This window comes from Blennius ocellaris (assembly GCF_963422515.1).
Source record: "Blennius ocellaris genome assembly, chromosome: 10".
Classification (NCBI taxonomy): Eukaryota; Metazoa; Chordata; class Actinopteri; order Blenniiformes; family Blenniidae; genus Blennius; species Blennius ocellaris.
Genome location: NC_137659.1, coordinates 18,400,474 through 18,417,929, shown reverse-complemented (window position 1 = coordinate 18,417,929; position 17,456 = coordinate 18,400,474). Strand labels below are relative to the sequence as shown.

The following is a 17,456-nucleotide window of genomic DNA, read 5'->3' as shown; positions in this document are numbered from 1 at the left end:
GTACAGTCCTCATTTATTTAAAACGCGTGCAATGCCACACATTCACACATGGTCAAGATATACCTGTCATTCTATAGACATGTCAATGTGAAGACATTTACCAGCCTTAGAGATGCAAAGGGTAAGGTTTAGTTATATCAATCCTCCAAATAGGATGTATGGGAGAAGCTACTATGGCCACAAAAACTGCAAAACAAAAAAACAAGAGCAAAAGTTAGACATAGCAGGCACAACACTGCAGAAGAGAACCACTGTAATCCTTTGCTAAATTTGAACATACATGATTTACTGTTTTTTCTTGGAAGAGGCATTGTGAATATCACCATTTAATGCATCACTGTCCTACTACTACCGCCATTCTTACTATTCTGCGACAAATGTTGCAGTAATATGTTATAGGCTGATAAACTGAATGAAATTAGTAGCTTATTGACAGATTATATTGTATGATTTTTCATGAGCACAAGCGGCTGTCCCACATAAAAGCAGATCTCATGCAACTCCTGTTTATGCCAAAACGAACAAAAACAAAAGGTTGGTCGATAAGTAACAATAATATTATGCTGTATTCAGTTTTACAGGACCTGTGATGCATTAGAAGCCATAAATACACAGTTAACATCTCACCTAACATCCAGATTGTAGAGAATCTTCCTGCAACTAACAGATTTCAGCTTCACCCACAAACTACTCCGCGCTTTTCGTGAAATAGTAATTACTTTTTGAACAACTGACATGATGTATCCTCAAATTATTGTCCATTCTACAGTCACTTCTCATAAGAAACATGAACTTTAAGCTGTTTGGCAGGTGAGTTGAAAGTGACAGACAGCACTCACTGCTGCAATGCTTCATATAAACTAGTACGAAGCCCTTTTCAACTAAATCATTCAAGTGTGTTATAAAACAGCATGGTTTCTGATAAAAACAATCCAAACAGGAGTTATCTGTGCTTTTGGGGATTTCAAATAATATATTTAATGCTATTGGAGTGGCTGTTCATATCAAAAACATGGCCAAGTTTGTATTTGTTCACAGACGTTGCGGAGCCAAGCAGAGACGTCGGTTTTTTATAGTGGCGGAATTTAAAGACCTGGTTTCTTTAACAGCTTGTTTTTAATCCATGTTGTTCAAACATAAAGGCCAGCAGATGGTCCAATTATGTCTGCAGTTATATGCAGACCGGGGTTAATAAAAAAAGAGAGAATATATGTTCTTCATGGTTTGTTTGTCCTCTAAGCATGTCATGTTTGATCAAATAAAGGAAAAAAAGGAACCTGATTATTTCAGAAATACAACTTGTTGAGGTTGTTGTTAAAAAACAATCTCCATTTGAATATGAACTTTTTGTTAACATTGCACAATAACAAAGTGAAACATTTGGTATTTTCATTTTAAGGTCATCGTGCTCCACCTCAGATCAACCTGGGCCAGAGATGGACCCTAAACCAGTGCTTCTCAAATGGTGGCGCGAGCCCCCCTGGGGGGGCGTGGTGGGGTCTCAGGGGGGGCGTGAGGCGGCGCAACTTTCAGTATTAGTGTCTTTATTCATGCTTGAACGATAAAAAAAGGGCCTCCAGCTCATTTTATTAATTTATTTTGATAATCAGGCGATTGTATGCAGAATGCTGGTGCCAGCAACTCATACAGTGGTTTATACAGATAAATATAAATATTATCAGGTTCTCAATGGTAGTACAATTCGGGGGGGGGGGGGGGGCTGAAAATGTTTTTGTCCTCTAGGGGGGGCGTGACAGAAAATAATTGAGAACCACTGCCCTAAACTAAGATGAGTTTGACTCCTCTATGTTGGAACCGAAGTACTTTATGAAGGTCAAATCTTTTATGAGCCGATAGTACCACAAAGATACTCAGCTGGTCTTGGAAAAAAAACAAAACAACAACAAAACATTTTAGATATGAAGTTTATTGGTTGCTTTGACTGAAAATGATATGTTTAATTGAGAAGTGAGTCAAGGTGGTCTAAATCAAATCAGAATTTTAGGAAGAAACAATTATGCATTTCCAAATCAAGCATGACTAAATGGAGACAAAACTACTTGAACTGAACTGAATAATATACAATTGAAAGTTAATAATGTCGGATATTTTACCTTTAAGGATAAGCTTTTTACACATTTCAATATAATACAAAAACAGTGAAGTAAAGTTTCTCAAAATTAAATGTTGTGATAAATTGAATTTCAAGTAGCTGATTAAGAACAAACTATCATTAAAATAAACATCAGAATAAGGGAATAATTAATTCGGTTCATGTAATGAAACCAAATAATTAAAGCAGTGCAATGTTTCCTATTGTACTATTCCTTCTTACATTACACAATTTTCTGTTAAATTGCACTATGTTTATATGTTACATCTGTTCTTCACCACTGCAGGAGGAACAGCTTTCATTACATTGAATAATGACAATAAATGGATCTTCTAATTTTGCTTATATTTCCCAAATTGTGATTTACATGCTGGCATTGCTACGGTATCAGTTCTCTGGTTAAGATAGTTAAAGAACCGAAATTCAGCAAAACAAAACATATATTTAACTGCTGTGTAAGCACAACAGATAGAAAAATGATCTTAAAGAAATGATGAGTCATCTTGACGCAGGAAAACAGAAATAAATCCATGACATGCTTACCGTACCTCATGCATCTGCAGCTGCTCAAAGGAGGGACAGAAGCACACCGTACTGCATGGTCTGAAGGAGGGAGGCTGCATAGCAGGATGATACTCGTCTGGCACCATACACAGACCTTGATCTCAAGCCTTTGAGCCTCGAAGACTTCTGATATCTGCAGAGAGAACACAGTACAGTAATTGAATTGCATAGTATTACTCGGTCATCCTTAATTTAACACGAACCAGACTTTCGAATCCGGGGCTTTGTCCACCTTCCTACTGAGTCTTTCAGGCCCCTCAGCCTTATAATGCTGCTTCCTTTGTGCGCCACGCTTCTGTGTGTCAACTGTTGAGAAGCCATGTTTTGAAAGGCTTCGGGAATATTTAGCACTCGCAACCACCACCAATCGCCTATTAGGGTGACGCCATTTGTTCTTTTTCCATCCAAGAATAATTGGCCTCAGCTCAAAAGGAGGAAAAGAATGAGAGCCAGGAAGGGGCCATGAAACAAATGAAGATATCCAGAGAGATTTAGACAGCTGACAATGAGAATGACTCAAACAATGCCGATGCAAATTCTCCACAACTCTCAGAGGGTTCAAAGGAGCAATGTTCAGCCGCACGCACGCACACACACGCACACGCACACGCACATGCACACGCACACGCACACGCACACGCACACGCACACGCACACACACACACACACACACACACACACATACACACACACACACACACACACACACACACAGATGACAATGAAGGTCAATTTACTGTTGGAAAAACTGAATGTGCCCATGTGGGGTCATCCTTCAAATAAATCTATTTTCTGAATGTAACGCGGCTGGAAGTGGTCACGGTGACAGTAACAGTGACCAAGAATGTACATCGGGTATCAAGAGACCTTGAATCCAAACCAGATGAGACCAAATCAGTGGCTCCCAACCTCCGGTCTGGATCCCCCTTGTGGTCAAATATGACACAGATGGGCATAAAATGTTAATTATTTTAGATTTTCATAACTTAAAGGAACTCACAAGACAGGTCTTCACATGATTTTTTTTTATGCAGTGCACCTGTTGCCCTCCATCCATCCTGCCTTCAGAGAATATAGTTTGGCTGAAGTGTTGCCCTTGACAATCCAAGAGAAGAAAAATCCAGACAAGAATTTCACAGGGTTATCTTTGTCCTCAGGACCGAAGGGGGGGGAGACAATACCATGACGACCCCATGAGACAGAGGGCGTGAACTTAACCATGAAGTGATGAGTGATAACTCGTCACTCTTCTGTGACTTTAAGTCCCCGTCCCTGAACTTAACTCCCACTTGACAACAGCTGCGGCTCTTTGTGACTTCAGCCACACCTTTTATACTCCTGTCCGTTCACATGACTGATATAATCACAATGTTATCTTTTTGATAAGGAATCTTGACATGCCCAGCATGTGAGGGACAAAGCACATTGTTCAAGGACCAAATCAAACTTGTCATTTATCTCACTTGTCTGTCATCCTTCTTTTTGGGATTTAAAAAATTAAAACTGACCAGATTAGGCCTGGAAGGAAGAACGCCAAGAAAACAAAGGCGAGAAGTGTATAGGTTTTAATTTTATTTTTATTTGCCTTTTACTCAAAGCACCGTTTATTGATAATTTCTTAACAGTTTTAGATACTGAAAAGATTCGCAAAGAAGAAACTGAAGACGACCAATAGAAGACACTCCTGCTACCACAATGTTTCTTTCTGGGTACTTTTCAGCACGATCAAGGTTACCTCACAAACAAAGACAACGATAAATAAATAAATAAATAAAGTAAATACTTTCTTGTATTCACTGAAAAAACAATACGACAAAATGGAAGGTGAGTTAATCTAAATTATACTCAACGCCAACTCAAACACATCATTTGCTAGAAAATGTTCGAAGCTGACTCGTTCTTATTCATATCAATAAAACAATAGTCATTTGATATCAAGCCTGTCCTGAACCCCACCTCTTGCCCTCCCTCTTCTTTGTATTGTGAATTGTTGGCACCTTCGTTGTCACAAGGTGAAAGCAACAAATAGCTGCTGCACATCCTGCCCAATTAGAAGAACGCTTTTCCAATGTGTAATCTTCCTTAAAAGATTCTTCCCATATTGGGGGGACAAAGTACCTTTATTAACAGAGGGAGGACTGCAGTCAGTAGCGTGTCTCAAAGCTCCTTTGATCAAAGGTTGGGTGTCAAAGGTAAGTTAAACATTTTAATATTTGGAAATGGCTTACGTTTCTATGCACCACTGTTGTAAGCAGGACAAAGTCAAGGTGATTTTTCTTCGCAATGTGCAATTGAGTTTCTCCTCTGAATCTGAATTGTGCCTTTGGCTGGGGGTGAGGAACAATGTTTGTTTTTATGTTTGAGCAGCGAGACCTTCAGTGACCCTAGTGGCTTTTTCTGGAGTCCAACCCACCCAAGGTAAAAGTCATTTTGAGTTCTCTCCCAAAAGTCACTAACTAACTTAAATGTGGTGTGTGTGTGTGTGTGTGTGTGTGTGTGTGTGTGTGTGTGTGTGTGTGTGTGTGTGTGTGTGTGTGTGTGTGTGTGTGTGTGTGTGTGTGTGTGTGTGTGTGTGTGTGTGTGTGTGTGTGTGTGTGTGTGTGTGTGTGTGTGACCTTGGAAAAAAGCAGGGTCGACCCTCGACACGGGCTCTTATCACAGGGCTAACATAAGGGGATTAAAAATAATTTCGTAGTAACAACAGATTTGTCTCTGGATTATGGGAAAGACCTAAAGGAGAAAAACTAATTAGGGACAGGAGGAATATGGAGGTCCACACAGAAAAACCAAAATTGAAACCTGAATCTTCTCTCTGCAAGATGACAAGTGATAATTACTCATTACTGCACTGTAGTGTTGACTAACATCCTTGTAAACAATTGGATATGGCAATGACAAAAACACTCGAGCACATTTGCATTGCTCTGGTTCTCTATGAAAATATAAACATGATGACATGGTTAACAGGTTAGAAAATGGGTGACGCTGCCATGGCAGAGTTTGGGCCTGCTGCTCCTTTTTTGAGAAAGTCAGACAAGGAGCGCCTGGAGGCCCAGACTCGTCCGTTTGACATGAAGAAGGAGTGTTTTGTCCCTGACCCTGTGGTTGAGTATGTGAAAGCCACCATCTCGAGTCGTGACGGCAACAAGGTCACTGCTGAGACTGAGTTTGGAAAGGTAAAGACATTTTAGGTTTTGGTGGAAAATGTCCATGTGCATGTACCTAAAGAAGTCCTGTCTTGTTGAGTTTGACTGCAATATGCATTGTTTTATTTCTGCAGACTGTCACAGTAAATGATAGTGACGTCCACCCTCAGAACCCGCCAAAGTTTGATAAAATTGAAGACATGGCGATGTTCACCTTCCTCCATGAACCAGCTGTGCTGTTTAACCTCAAAGAGCGTTACGCAGCATGGATGATTTACGTGAGTCAGATCATCAGTTTATATATTTTGACGATATCTAAGTATCTGGAATTATTTGTAATCCTCTTATCCTTCTTTTCACATGTCAGACCTATTCTGGGCTGTTCTGTGTGACTATCAACCCCTACAAGGGGCTGCCAGTCTACAACCAGGAGGTGGTTGTTGCCTATAGAGGAAAGAAGAGGAGTGAAGCTCCTCCTCACATCTTCTCCATCTCGGACAATGCCTACCAGTACATGTTGGCAGGTGCAATACCAGTTTTGTCTTCAAGTATTTATTTCTGACAAGTGAACATTATTCTGATAATATTGTACTTTCCTTGTTTTGCTGACAGATAGAGAAAATCAATCAATCCTGATCACGTAAGTCATCAGGAATCATGACTGTATCTTTACAGAAGTCTGATCTCAAATGTTTCAGCACAAACCTTTCCTTCTCCTCTTCCTCTCAGTGGAGAATCTGGAGCCGGAAAGACTGTCAACACCAAGCGTGTCATTCAGTACTTTGCCAGCATTGCTGCTGCCCCAAGTGGGAAGAAAGACGCTGCGGCTGAAAAGAAGGTTCCCATCACTCATGAAGTCATGACATTTGATGAAACATAGACATTGAGCTGATAAACCTCTAAAACGCAATCTATAAATTAAGGTTGTATTTCAATTTAACAAAATCAGGGTACCCTGGAGGATCAAATCATCCAGGCTAACCCTGCTCTGGAGGCTTTTGGGAATGCCAAGACCATCAGGAATGACAACTCCTCTCGATTTGTGAGTGTCTATGGAATCGTAAACAGTTTTTTTTTTCTTTTAAAAGTCGAATTACACTGACTAAAAAAAGTGTCTCTCAAACTTGTAGGGTAAATTCATTCGTATTCACTTCGACAACCGAGGGAAGTTGGCCTCTGCTGACATTGAAACATGCAAGTAACAGCACTTCTGTGACAAATCATAAAGCGGCCTCTCATGTCTGTGTACCAAAAACAAACAATCCTTTGTGCAACAGATCTTCTGGAAAAATCTCGTGTGACCTTCCAGCTCAAAGCTGAGAGGGATTACCACATTTTCTACCAGATCTTGTCTCAGGTGAAGCCTGAACTATTGGGTGAGTAAAAAGTGTGATACTTGTGGAATCGTACAATGGATGTATTTCTATAAATATTTTCCCTTTGTCTTCAGAGATGCTGCTCATTACCAACAACCCCTATGACTACGCCTTCATCTCCCAAGGAGAGACCACAGTAACCTCTATCAATGACTCGGAGGAGTTGATGGCTACTGATGTGAGCTCCATTTTTGATTCACAACAAAAAAACATTTTGAACCAAATAACTAATCAATTAAATAAATAAAAAGAATACTGATACTTTTGAATTTGAATTAGGACGCGTTCGATGTGCTGGGCTTCACCCAAGAAGAGAAGAACAGCATTTATAAGCTGACTGGTGCCATCATGCATCATGGTAACATGAAGTTTAAGCAGAAGCAGAGGGAGGAGCAGGCAGAGGCCGATGGCACTGAAGGTAAGAGACACAGTTTCATATAAGAGAAAGTTAATGTATGAGTTAGCCCACAAATCACAAACAATTTTTGATTAAGTGTTAAATAACACACACAGAAAAACTGATTAGAGAGAGAAGACATCATATGCCAGGTAGAAGTAACTGAATTTTGTGCCGTATGAGTATGTGACAAGTGTTTCCTCTTCATTTCTCAGATGCTGATAAAGTCGCATATCTGATGGGCCTGAACTCTGCTGACCTCATCAAGGGTCTCTGTCATCCAAGAGTTAAAGTCGGAAATGAGTGGGTCACCAAGGGTCAAAATGTTAACCAGGTATAGTTGACGGAGGCGATTTGATTAAATAAAAAATCAAAAGACACTTTCAAAGATAAAACTAATTGTCTCTTTTCTCAAGGTGAACTATGCTATCGGTGCGCTGTCCAAGTCAGTGTACGAAAAGATGTTTATGTGGATGGTATTGAGAATAAACAATTCCCTGGACACCAAGCAGCCCCGCCAGTATTTTATTGGTGTGCTGGATATCGCCGGGTTTGAGATCTTTGAGGTAATTTTTTAAAGAGTACTAAATCTATGAAATACCGGTAGTTGTTTTGCTTTAAGCAAAATACTAATCCGGATTACAATGTGGCTCATTTCATTATAGTTCAACACCTTTGAGCAGCTCTGCATCAACTTCACCAATGAAAAACTGCAACAGTTTTTCAACCACCACATGTTTGTGCTGGAGCAAGAAGAATACAAGAAGGAGGGAATTGAATGGACTTTCATTGACTTTGGGATGGATCTGCAGGCCTGCATTGACCTGATTGAAAAGGTGAGTCAACAGTGTGTAAACAATGTTCAAAAATTTGAAACATCTCTTTTCAACCCAACTGTATTTTCCTCTCCAGCCCATGGGCATCATGTCCATCCTTGAAGAGGAGTGCATGTTCCCCAAAGCATCAGACACCACCTTTAAAGCAAAGCTCTACGACAACCACCTGGGAAAATCCAACAACTTCCAGAAGCCCAGAATTGTCAAAGGAAAACCAGAGGCTCACTTTGCCCTGGTTCACTATGCTGGAACTGTTGACTATAATATCTTCAACTGGCTTGTGAAGAACAAGGATCCACTGAATGAGACTGTTGTTGGACTTTACCAGAAGTCTAACATGAAGCTACTTGCAACACTGTTTGCAAATTATGCTGGAGCTGAATCAGGTTTGTTTCAAACAGCATCTTAGTCTAAGAAAAAAACAACAAAAAAAACCCCCAACAATCCATCATTTTAAAAAGAGCACAAACAAATATGTTAAGCTCTGTGTCATTTCTAGAGTTTGGATGTTCTTCTACAAAAGTAAAACAATTCTTTATTTTAGGCCATGAATCTGGGGGAAAGGGAAAAGGCTCCAAAAAGAAAGGGTCATCATTCCAAACAGTATCAGCGTTACACAGGGTAAGATCAAAATTATGTTTGCGATAAAATAATAAACGTGAACTTTCCGGATGCGAGACCCTGTATTTTACATTTACAGTAATAGGAACAATCTTTTCTCTCCACTGTCAGGAAAACCTGAACAAGCTGATGACCAACCTGAGGTCGACTCACCCTCACTTTGTGCGCTGCATCATCCCCAATGAGACCAAGACTCCTGGGGCCATGGAGAATCCCCTGGTCATGCACCAGCTGCGCTGTAACGGTGTGCTGGAAGGCATCAGGATCTGCAGAAAGGGATTCCCCAACAGGATCCTCTATGGAGATTTCAAGCAGAGGTGTGTGTCAGAGATAAAAACAAATGTCAGATATGCAACATTACGTTCAGTCAAGACTTAATTAAATCATGTCTCAATGTAAGGTGGTGAGACAGACTCTTTCAATGTCTTAAATATTGAGGTATTAAAAATGGACATTTTTGCCATTCCATTTTTTCTGTCATTGTTCCATCTGTCAGTGATCCATAATCCCCACATCTAAATTTAATTCACTTAATTTATTAACTAAATGGTCCAAATGTTGTATATTTTTCAATTACATTTTCAGACTGGCATGTTTTGATAGCTGGTAATTTGAAATATATTGCAAAAAAATTTTTTTTAATTATTTTTAATCTCTATTAAAGATACCGCATTTTAAACCCAAGTGCAATCCCTGAGGGACAGTTCATCGATAATAAGAAGGCTTCAGAGAAGCTTTTGGGGTCTTTGGACATCGATCATAGCCAGTACAAACTGGGACACACCAAGGTAAATATTTGTGTCTGGTTTAAAAAATGGTTTAAAAAAAAATATTTTTTTTTTTGCTAGATTCTGGAAAACAACATCTCACATTGTATTGACTTTTACTGATCTCCAAATTAGGTGTTCTTCAAGGCTGGTCTGCTTGGTCTGCTGGAAGAGATGCGAGATGACCGCTTGGCTTTAATCATCACCAGGATTCAGGCTCGGTCTCGAGGTGTTCTGGCAAGAATTGAATACCAGAAGATTGTGGAACGGAGGTAGTTCATGACTAAAAATCCTTGTAAAGCAATTTAGAGTGAGAGTCAAACACATTTCAAACTGTATTAATATATTAATGGACAATGAGGCATCCATCCATCCATTTTATGCCAGTTATCCGGGGCCGGGTCACAGAGGCAGCAGTCCGAGCAAAGTTGCCTAGATTTCCCTCGCCCCAGACACTTGACAATGAGGCATATAAAATGAATAGATTAGGCAATGTAATTGATTAAATAGTACTGTTTTTAAAATTTTGGGGTGGGTTTTGATTCATGAGGACCTCTGAAATGATCATACAAAAAACCTGAGAAAAATCATTGTTTATAGACTAACATGTATAATAGAGTCAAACGGTTGATTACAGTAATGTTCTGATTATCTGCTGCATACAGGGATTCCCTGCTTGTGATCCAGTGGAACATTCGTGCCTTCATGGGAGTCAAAAACTGGCCCTGGATGAGGCTGTACTTCAAGATCAAACCTCTTCTGAAATCAGCAGAGACTGAGAAGGAGATGGCCAATATGAAAGAAGAGTTTACGAAACTCAAAGATGCTTTTGCAAAATCAGAAGCCCGCAGGAAAGAACTGGAGGAAAAAATGGTCACTCTACTCCAAGAGAAAAATGACTTACAGCTGCAAATTCAGGCTGTAGGTTTCAAATCATCAATCAGAATTGCTAAATGTATTTGTCTATGCAAAGCTGCACATTTTGTAATACTATGTCTTTCCATTCAACACAGGAGCAAGACAACCTGGGTGATGCTGAAGAAAGATGTGAGGGTTTGATCAAAAGCAAAATTCAGCTGGAGGCAAAAATCAAAGAGCTGACAGAGAGGTTGGAGGATGAAGAGGAGATGAATGCAGACCTGACAGCTAAGAAAAGGAAGTTGGAGGACGAGTGCTCTGAGTTAAAGAAAGACATTGATGACTTGGAGTTAACTCTCGCGAAAGTGGAGAAAGAGAAACATGCCACTGAGAACAAGGTACTAAAAAAAAACATACGCTTGGTAAATATTCCCTCTGCTGCAAAAATAGCTGTCATATGTCTACAATTACATTTGCAACAGGTAAAGAACCTGGTTGAGGAAATGGCAGCGCAGGATGAAATCATTGCCAAGCTGACCAAAGAAAAGAAAGCTTTGCAGGAAGCTCATCAGCAAACACTGGATGACCTGCAGAGTGAAGAAGACAAAGTCAACATTCTGACCAAGGCCAAGGCGAAACTGGAACAGCAAGTCGATGATGTAAGGATTCACAAGATTTGACAATATTTGACATTATTTCTTTAAGCAAACTGTGTACTTAAGAATGTTAACAATTATTACCCACAGCTTGAAGGATCTTTAGAACAAGAAAAGAAAGTACGTATGGACCTTGAGAGAGCAAAGCGGAAGCTTGAAGGAGATCTAAAGTTATCTCAAGAGAGCCTCATGGATCTGGAAAATGACAAGCAGCAACTTGAAGAGAGGCTGAAAAAGTATTATGAAAGTCTTTGGGAATGTGAAAATATATATTTAGAAGATTTGTTGGTTGATATATTTAACTCTTTTATTTTGTTAATTCCCTGACAGGAAAGATTTTGAGATCAGTCAACTCAATGGGAAAATAGAAGATGAACAGGCAATGAGTGCCCAGCTCCAGAAAAAATTGAAGGAGTTGCAGGTAATAACTTGAACAGCAATGTATAAACAGGCAACACCATAATATATAATTAGATTTACAGACAAGTGCTTTTTTTAATCTACTTTGCTCAATGCTGGTCTAGGCCCGCATTGAGGAGTTGGAGGAAGAGCTTGAGGCAGAGCGAGCTGCTCGAGCTAAGGTGGAGAAGCAGAGGGCAGACCTGGCCAGAGAGCTGGAGGAGATCAGTGAGAGGCTGGAGGAGGCTGGAGGAGCAACATCTGCTCAGATTGAGATGAACAAGAAGAGGGAGGCTGAGTTTCAGAAACTCCGCAGAGACCTTGAAGAGGCCACTCTGCAGCATGAATCCACGGCCGCCACCCTCAGGAAGAAACAAGCCGACAGTGTTGCTGACCTGGGAGAGCAGATTGATAACTTGCAGAGAATCAAGCAGAAACTGGAGAAGGAGAAGAGCGAGCTCCGACTGGAACTGGATGATGTGGTCTCCAATATGGAGCATATTGTCAAATCCAAGGTGAACTTTAATTGCATTTTTCTTCTGAGGATAACTGCTCTTGTCATTGCTCAATGGTGTGTGTTATTTGACATGACATCATGATAAACATTTGTGTTTTCAGAACAATTTGGAGAAAATGTGTAGGTCGCTGGAAGACCAGATGAATGAATATAAAATAAAGTCGGAAGAGGGACAGCGTACCATTAATGACTTCAGCATGCATAAAGCAAAGCTTCAAACTGAGAATGGTATGCAGTTGATTGAAAACAATAATTGTATTTCAACCTGAATTCAGGATTAATTTCAATCCTCTGGTAAATTAGGTGAACTCACAAGGCAGCTTGAGGAAAAAGACTCCCTGGTGTCTCAACTCACCAGAGGAAAACAGTCCTACACTCAACAAATTGAAGACCTGAAAAGACAATTGGAGGAGGAAATCAAGGTAGTTAACAATTCCCAATGGCACCCTGCCAGCAAGTGAAACTTAAAGGTCTGTCCATTGATTATGGTTTCATTTTAGGCCAAGAATGCACTTGCCCATGCAGTGCAGTCTGCTCGTCACGACTGTGACCTCCTCAGGGAGCAGTATGAGGAGGAGCAGGAGGCCAAAGCTGAGCTGCAGCGTGGCATGTCCAAGGCCAACTCGGAGGTAGCTCAGTGGAGAACAAAGTACGAGACTGATGCCATCCAGAGGACCGAGGAACTGGAGGAGGCCAAGTGAGTCAAACATATTGAAGTAATCCACTGGGGCAAGTCTAAAAAAAATCTCCAGACCTCGACTAAATCTCATCAATGTGTTTCATATCCAGAAAGAAGCTGGCTCAGCGTCTGCAGGATGCTGAGGAGGCTGTTGAAGCAATGAATGCTAAATGCTCCTCTTTGGAGAAGACCAAGCACAGACTGCAGAATGAGATTGAAGATCTCATGGTGGATGTAGAGAGGTCGAATGCTGCTGCTGCTGCTCTGGACAAGAAGCAAAGGAACTTTGACAAAGTATGATGTTTCAAGGAGTACATACAAAGGAAATATGGATTACCCACCGTTGTTCTTCAATAAAACAAGAAATAAAATATCCATTCGAAATTGTCTTTCAGGTCCTGGCAGAATGGAAACAGAAGTATGAAGAGTCTCAAACAGAGTTGGAGAGCTCTCAAAAGGAAGCCAGGTCTCTGAGCACTGAACTCTTCAAATTGAAGAATTCTTATGAAGAATCTCTTGAACATCTGGAGACCATGAAGAGAGAGAACAAGAACCTACAGGGTCAGTTCATCTAAAGTTGTTTTCTTTTTCAGTGTACTTAACTGTATATTAAATGTTTGTTTCTATTTCATGTCACTTGCAGAGGAAATATCTGACCTCACTGAACAAATTGGAGAGAATGGAAAGAGTATTCATGAGCTTGAGAAGATTCGAAAACAGCTGGAACAGGAGAAGTCTGATATACAGACAGCTCTGGAGGAAGCAGAGGTGTGCTGGCATTTACGACTGCAAAATTTTAGAATTTTAATTTTCCCTGCAAAAGGCAATAATGAAGTAATTCTTTAATTGTGATAGGCCTCACTGGAGCACGAGGAAGGGAAGATTCTCAGAGCCCAGCTGGAGTTTAACCAGATTAAGGCTGACATTGAGCGTAAGCTTGCAGAGAAGGATGAGGAGATGGAGCAAGCAAAGAGAAACCAACAACGAGTTGTGGACACTCTGCAGAGCTCTTTGGACGCTGAGACTCGCAGCAGAAATGAGGCCCAGCGTCTGAAAAAGAAAATGGAGGGAGACCTCAACGAGATGGAGATCCAGCTGAGTCAGGCCAACAGGCAGGCGGCCGAATCCCAGAAACAACTGAAGGCTGTTCATGCACATCTCAAGGTTTTAAACATTTAAAAATAAGATACATTTAAAAAAATAAATGAATCCTGTTGCGATCCACTTTCAACTTGTTTTTCAATTTGTCTTTTTGTTTTCAAGGACACTCTACTCCACCTTGACGAATCTCTTCGAGCCAATGACGATTTGAAGGAAAACATTGCCATTGTCGAAAGACGCAGCAACCTGCTTCAGGCTGAAGTGGAAGAACTGAGGGCTGCTCTGGAACAAACGGAGAGAAGTCGCAAACTTGCTGAGCAGGAGCTGCTGGATGTCAGTGAGAGGGTGCAGCTGCTGCACTCGCAGGTGAGAACAGAAATATTGGAATTACTGCGCTCTTATATTTCTTTAGTACTTTCAAACTGAAATCATGTATGATTTACTTTTCAAAACAGAACACCAGCCTGATAAACCAGAAAAAGAAGCTGGAGGCTGATACAACCCAGCTTCAGTCAGAAGTGGAGGATACTGTGCAGGAGTGTAGAAATGCAGAGGAGAAAGCCAAGAAGGCCATCACTGATGCTGCGATGATGGCAGAGGAGCTGAAGAAAGAGCAGGACACCAGTTCCCACCTGGAGCGCATGAAGAAGAACATGGAGCAAACCATCAAGGACCTGCAGCACCGTCTGGATGAAGCCGAACAGATCGCCATGAAGGGAGGCAAGAAGCAGGTGCAGAAGCTGGAGGCCAGGGTGAGTACAATGTCTCTGAATTCTGGACATTGCTAACATTTTGTGGAATTAAATCGATTTGTAAAAATAATTTTTTTATGATCTTCTGCTTGCTTGTGACATGTTGCAGGTGAAGGAGCTTGAAAATGAGGTGGAAAGTGAGCAGAGAAAGTCCAGTGAAACGCTGAAAGGTGTCAGAAAGTATGAAAGACGTGTCAAGGAACTTACTTATCAGGTAACTTTCAATCGTGACAATAGTGTCATGCTGTGACAACTACATTGAAAATTAAAATCTTATTTAATTTTATTTACCATTTAGACGGAGGAGGACCGTAAGAATCTCGTACGTCTTCAAGATCTTGTGGACAAGCTGCAGCTCAAAGTCAAATCCTACAAGAAATCAGCAGAGGATGCTGTAAGTGCGACTGAGTTTCTCCGAAACACTCGAAAACAACCCAATTGTTTTGGGCTGACATGGTGTTGGTTTGTGTCCTAAAGGAGGAACAAGCAAACAATAACCTCACAAAGTTCCGTAAGCTTCAACATGAGCTGGATGAAGCTGAGGAAAGAGCCGACATCGCCGAGTCACAGGTCAACAAGCTCCGTGCGAAGACCCGCGATGTCGGGTCAAAGGTAGTATGGGCGTGTATTTACTCTTCAATATTATGACACCACATGCTTTTCAACAAGCTTGTCCTCGAAAGCAATCAAAACCTAACTTACATGTTTTCTCTTTGTTTCAGAAAGGACATGATGAAGAGTGAAGTTCTTTGAAAATTCAAACTCTGAGACACCCTTTTGCCTCTGTCATGGTGTCTCCTTAAGCATGGGATTTTGTCCAGTAGAATAAATTTGAAGTGCATCTGAAAGAAGCCTCCTGATGTTTTATTGATTTATGAAGAAAAAAAAAACCTTGAGGGGTAACTGACAGAATCTAAAAATTTTAAAATCCATTATTCTCATGAATTAAATAGTTAATTTATTATTATTATTATTATTATTATTATTATTATTATTATTATTATTATTATTATTATTATTATTATTATTATTATTATTATTATTATTATTATTATTATTATTATTTTAGCACAGAGGCAGTGGAATAAGGTTGATAAATAAATAATTGTATGCATACTTTGAAAATGTATCTCCTAATGTGTTAGACAAATATGGTCATGGTCTCATACTTGTGTATGTTTATTCAGAGTGGATCACAAACAAATCTAAAATGTCAAATGCAAAATATGAGTCTTTAAATATATTAAAAAAAAAACTTTCTGGTTTCAAGATATGTTCCAGTCCATCACCCTTGGTATTAGGAAGCTTTTCCACTTATCACCTTATGTAATTCAATTAAATAAACAGGAGAGGGCGCTCACGTATCCCATTACAAGCTGGATAAGTAGGCACAAGGACACGCTACCCCTGACCATACTCAGTGTTGATGGTTTTACATTTCTTTAAATATCCTTTCAAGTAATTCGCTGCTTAAAAGGAAATACACCAGAGATCAAGCATCTAATAAACCTGGGGTGTTTTAATATTGACAATAAAATGTATGAAATTGTCTTCAAGGAACTGTGGATTATATTTAATTTGTGGGAATGAGAAAACTACAAGAAGGGATTTCATAAGTGAGGCTGAGACAAAAGATGTTTCTTGTTTAATTGGTTTGTCTTTAGCTTAAAATATGTAAATCTCACATTTACTGGAGAAAATCCTTTATAGCACAAGGTACCTTATATTTTGAATTTCTTTATGATTATCATTATTATTATTGAACACCCAAAGTGATTAAAAAGTCCAATTTGATGTGTGCAAAACTGCAATTACGAGTGTTTGAGTGAGCCAGCTATACATGAGTGACAAACTTGTAAAGAAGCACAAAAACAGCTAATAAGATTATTTGTTTTTATACTGTAGATACTACATGAGATCAATAACCAAGATTCTCCTCAGTCAGTGTATCTGGATTTTTTTTTTTTAATAAAAAATTTAAAGGACTAAAGATGTGTATTAGAAAAAGTGAAAACACTTACCTTCACATCAATAACTGAAGTGAGGTTTTCAGAGGCAAGAAGGATCACATTTCTATGTGGTCATACTGATGACAGTGCAGAGGCCACATTGGTGAAGGTGGGTGACAGCAGACAGTCTGGAGTTGGTGTATAAAAGGTCTGTGACCTTCAAGAAAGATCTGCAATTCAATAGAGAACCCTGGCAGTTAAAAATATAAGAGTTTTACTTTCATTGAATACAAGTACTGGCAAATCAAAGCATTACTCTTAATCATAACGTCAAGACCAACACAGCAGCAACAAATCCAGTCATTTCACAATTCCCACATCAACAGAAGTAATAGGGCAATATTCTCTGGAGTCGAGACCATAACATGCCTGCAAGTGGCATAATTTACATTTAAACGCAACTTGTTCCCCAAAATATTTTTTGACAGAATAAAGAACAAATGAGGACAGACACTTCAGATTGTTTACTGTACCTTTTTGTTATTTTAGCATATCCTGGCCTTTGTCCCATCAAACGACGAGATGTACTTGTGAGTCTTTGCCGACATCCAAAGTCTGAATGAATGAGGAGAAGACGAGAGAGAGAGGAGAACCATGAACTTGTGTTCGCCTCCACAGAAACTCTACACCCCTTGAAAGTGACCTTTCATCCAACAGAGAGCAAA

At 39.9% G+C, this 17,456-nt stretch overlaps 1 protein-coding gene and 1 long non-coding RNA gene across 12 annotated transcripts in view; one reads left to right on the top strand and one right to left on the bottom strand.

The window, feature by feature from the left end:
* The window catches only part of LOC308135648, a 34,104-nt gene that overhangs the window by 863 nt on the left and 15,785 nt on the right, over positions 1-17,456 (bottom strand). For 2 of the 11 annotated variants that reach the window (XR_013936804.1, XR_013936805.1), the window contains exons 3-7: positions 17,265-17,346; positions 16,804-16,961; positions 9,207-9,349; positions 2,662-2,810; positions 64-186 (exon numbers count right to left, since the gene is read on the bottom strand). This is a non-coding gene — a long non-coding RNA (uncharacterized lncRNA). Of the gene's footprint in view, positions 1-63; positions 187-2,656; positions 2,811-6,528; positions 6,651-9,206; positions 9,350-9,923; positions 10,055-15,073; positions 15,152-16,803; positions 16,982-17,264; positions 17,347-17,456 lie in introns of all 11 variants that reach the window. The other 9 variants (XR_013936795.1, XR_013936796.1, XR_013936797.1 and 6 more) reach the window with 9 other exon arrangements.
* LOC308135645 (myosin-7-like) lies at positions 2,819-15,630 on the top strand. The gene is made up of 37 exons (XM_080503725.1): positions 2,819-5,853; positions 5,958-6,101; positions 6,191-6,347; positions 6,436-6,463; positions 6,553-6,661; positions 6,773-6,865; positions 6,954-7,017; positions 7,101-7,199; positions 7,274-7,377; positions 7,479-7,617; positions 7,812-7,930; positions 8,013-8,162; positions 8,262-8,432; positions 8,509-8,818; positions 8,977-9,053; positions 9,165-9,370; positions 9,718-9,841; positions 9,956-10,092; positions 10,486-10,741; positions 10,834-11,076; positions 11,161-11,337; positions 11,425-11,570; positions 11,665-11,755; positions 11,859-12,248; positions 12,352-12,478; positions 12,554-12,672; positions 12,751-12,947; positions 13,040-13,223; positions 13,325-13,490; positions 13,573-13,697; positions 13,785-14,093; positions 14,193-14,396; positions 14,486-14,782; positions 14,892-14,996; positions 15,081-15,176; positions 15,260-15,394; positions 15,505-15,630. Exons 1-37 carry the CDS (start codon positions 5,653-5,655, stop codon positions 15,523-15,525), a joined length of 5,820 nt encoding a protein of 1,939 aa, XP_080359851.1. The 5' UTR covers positions 2,819-5,652; the 3' UTR covers positions 15,526-15,630.

Coding starts and splice junctions, on each gene's coding strand:
- LOC308135645 (XM_080503725.1), top strand. CDS start 5,653: ATGGGTGACGCTGCCATGGCAGAGTTTGGGCCTGCTGCTCCTTTTTTG. Junction 7,618..7,811: donor AGAGGCCGATGGCACTGAAG/GTAAGAGACACA, acceptor TTCATTTCTCAG/ATGCTGATAAAGTCGCATAT. Junction 15,177..15,259: donor AGAAATCAGCAGAGGATGCT/GTAAGTGCGACT, acceptor TGTGTCCTAAAG/GAGGAACAAGCAAACAATAA.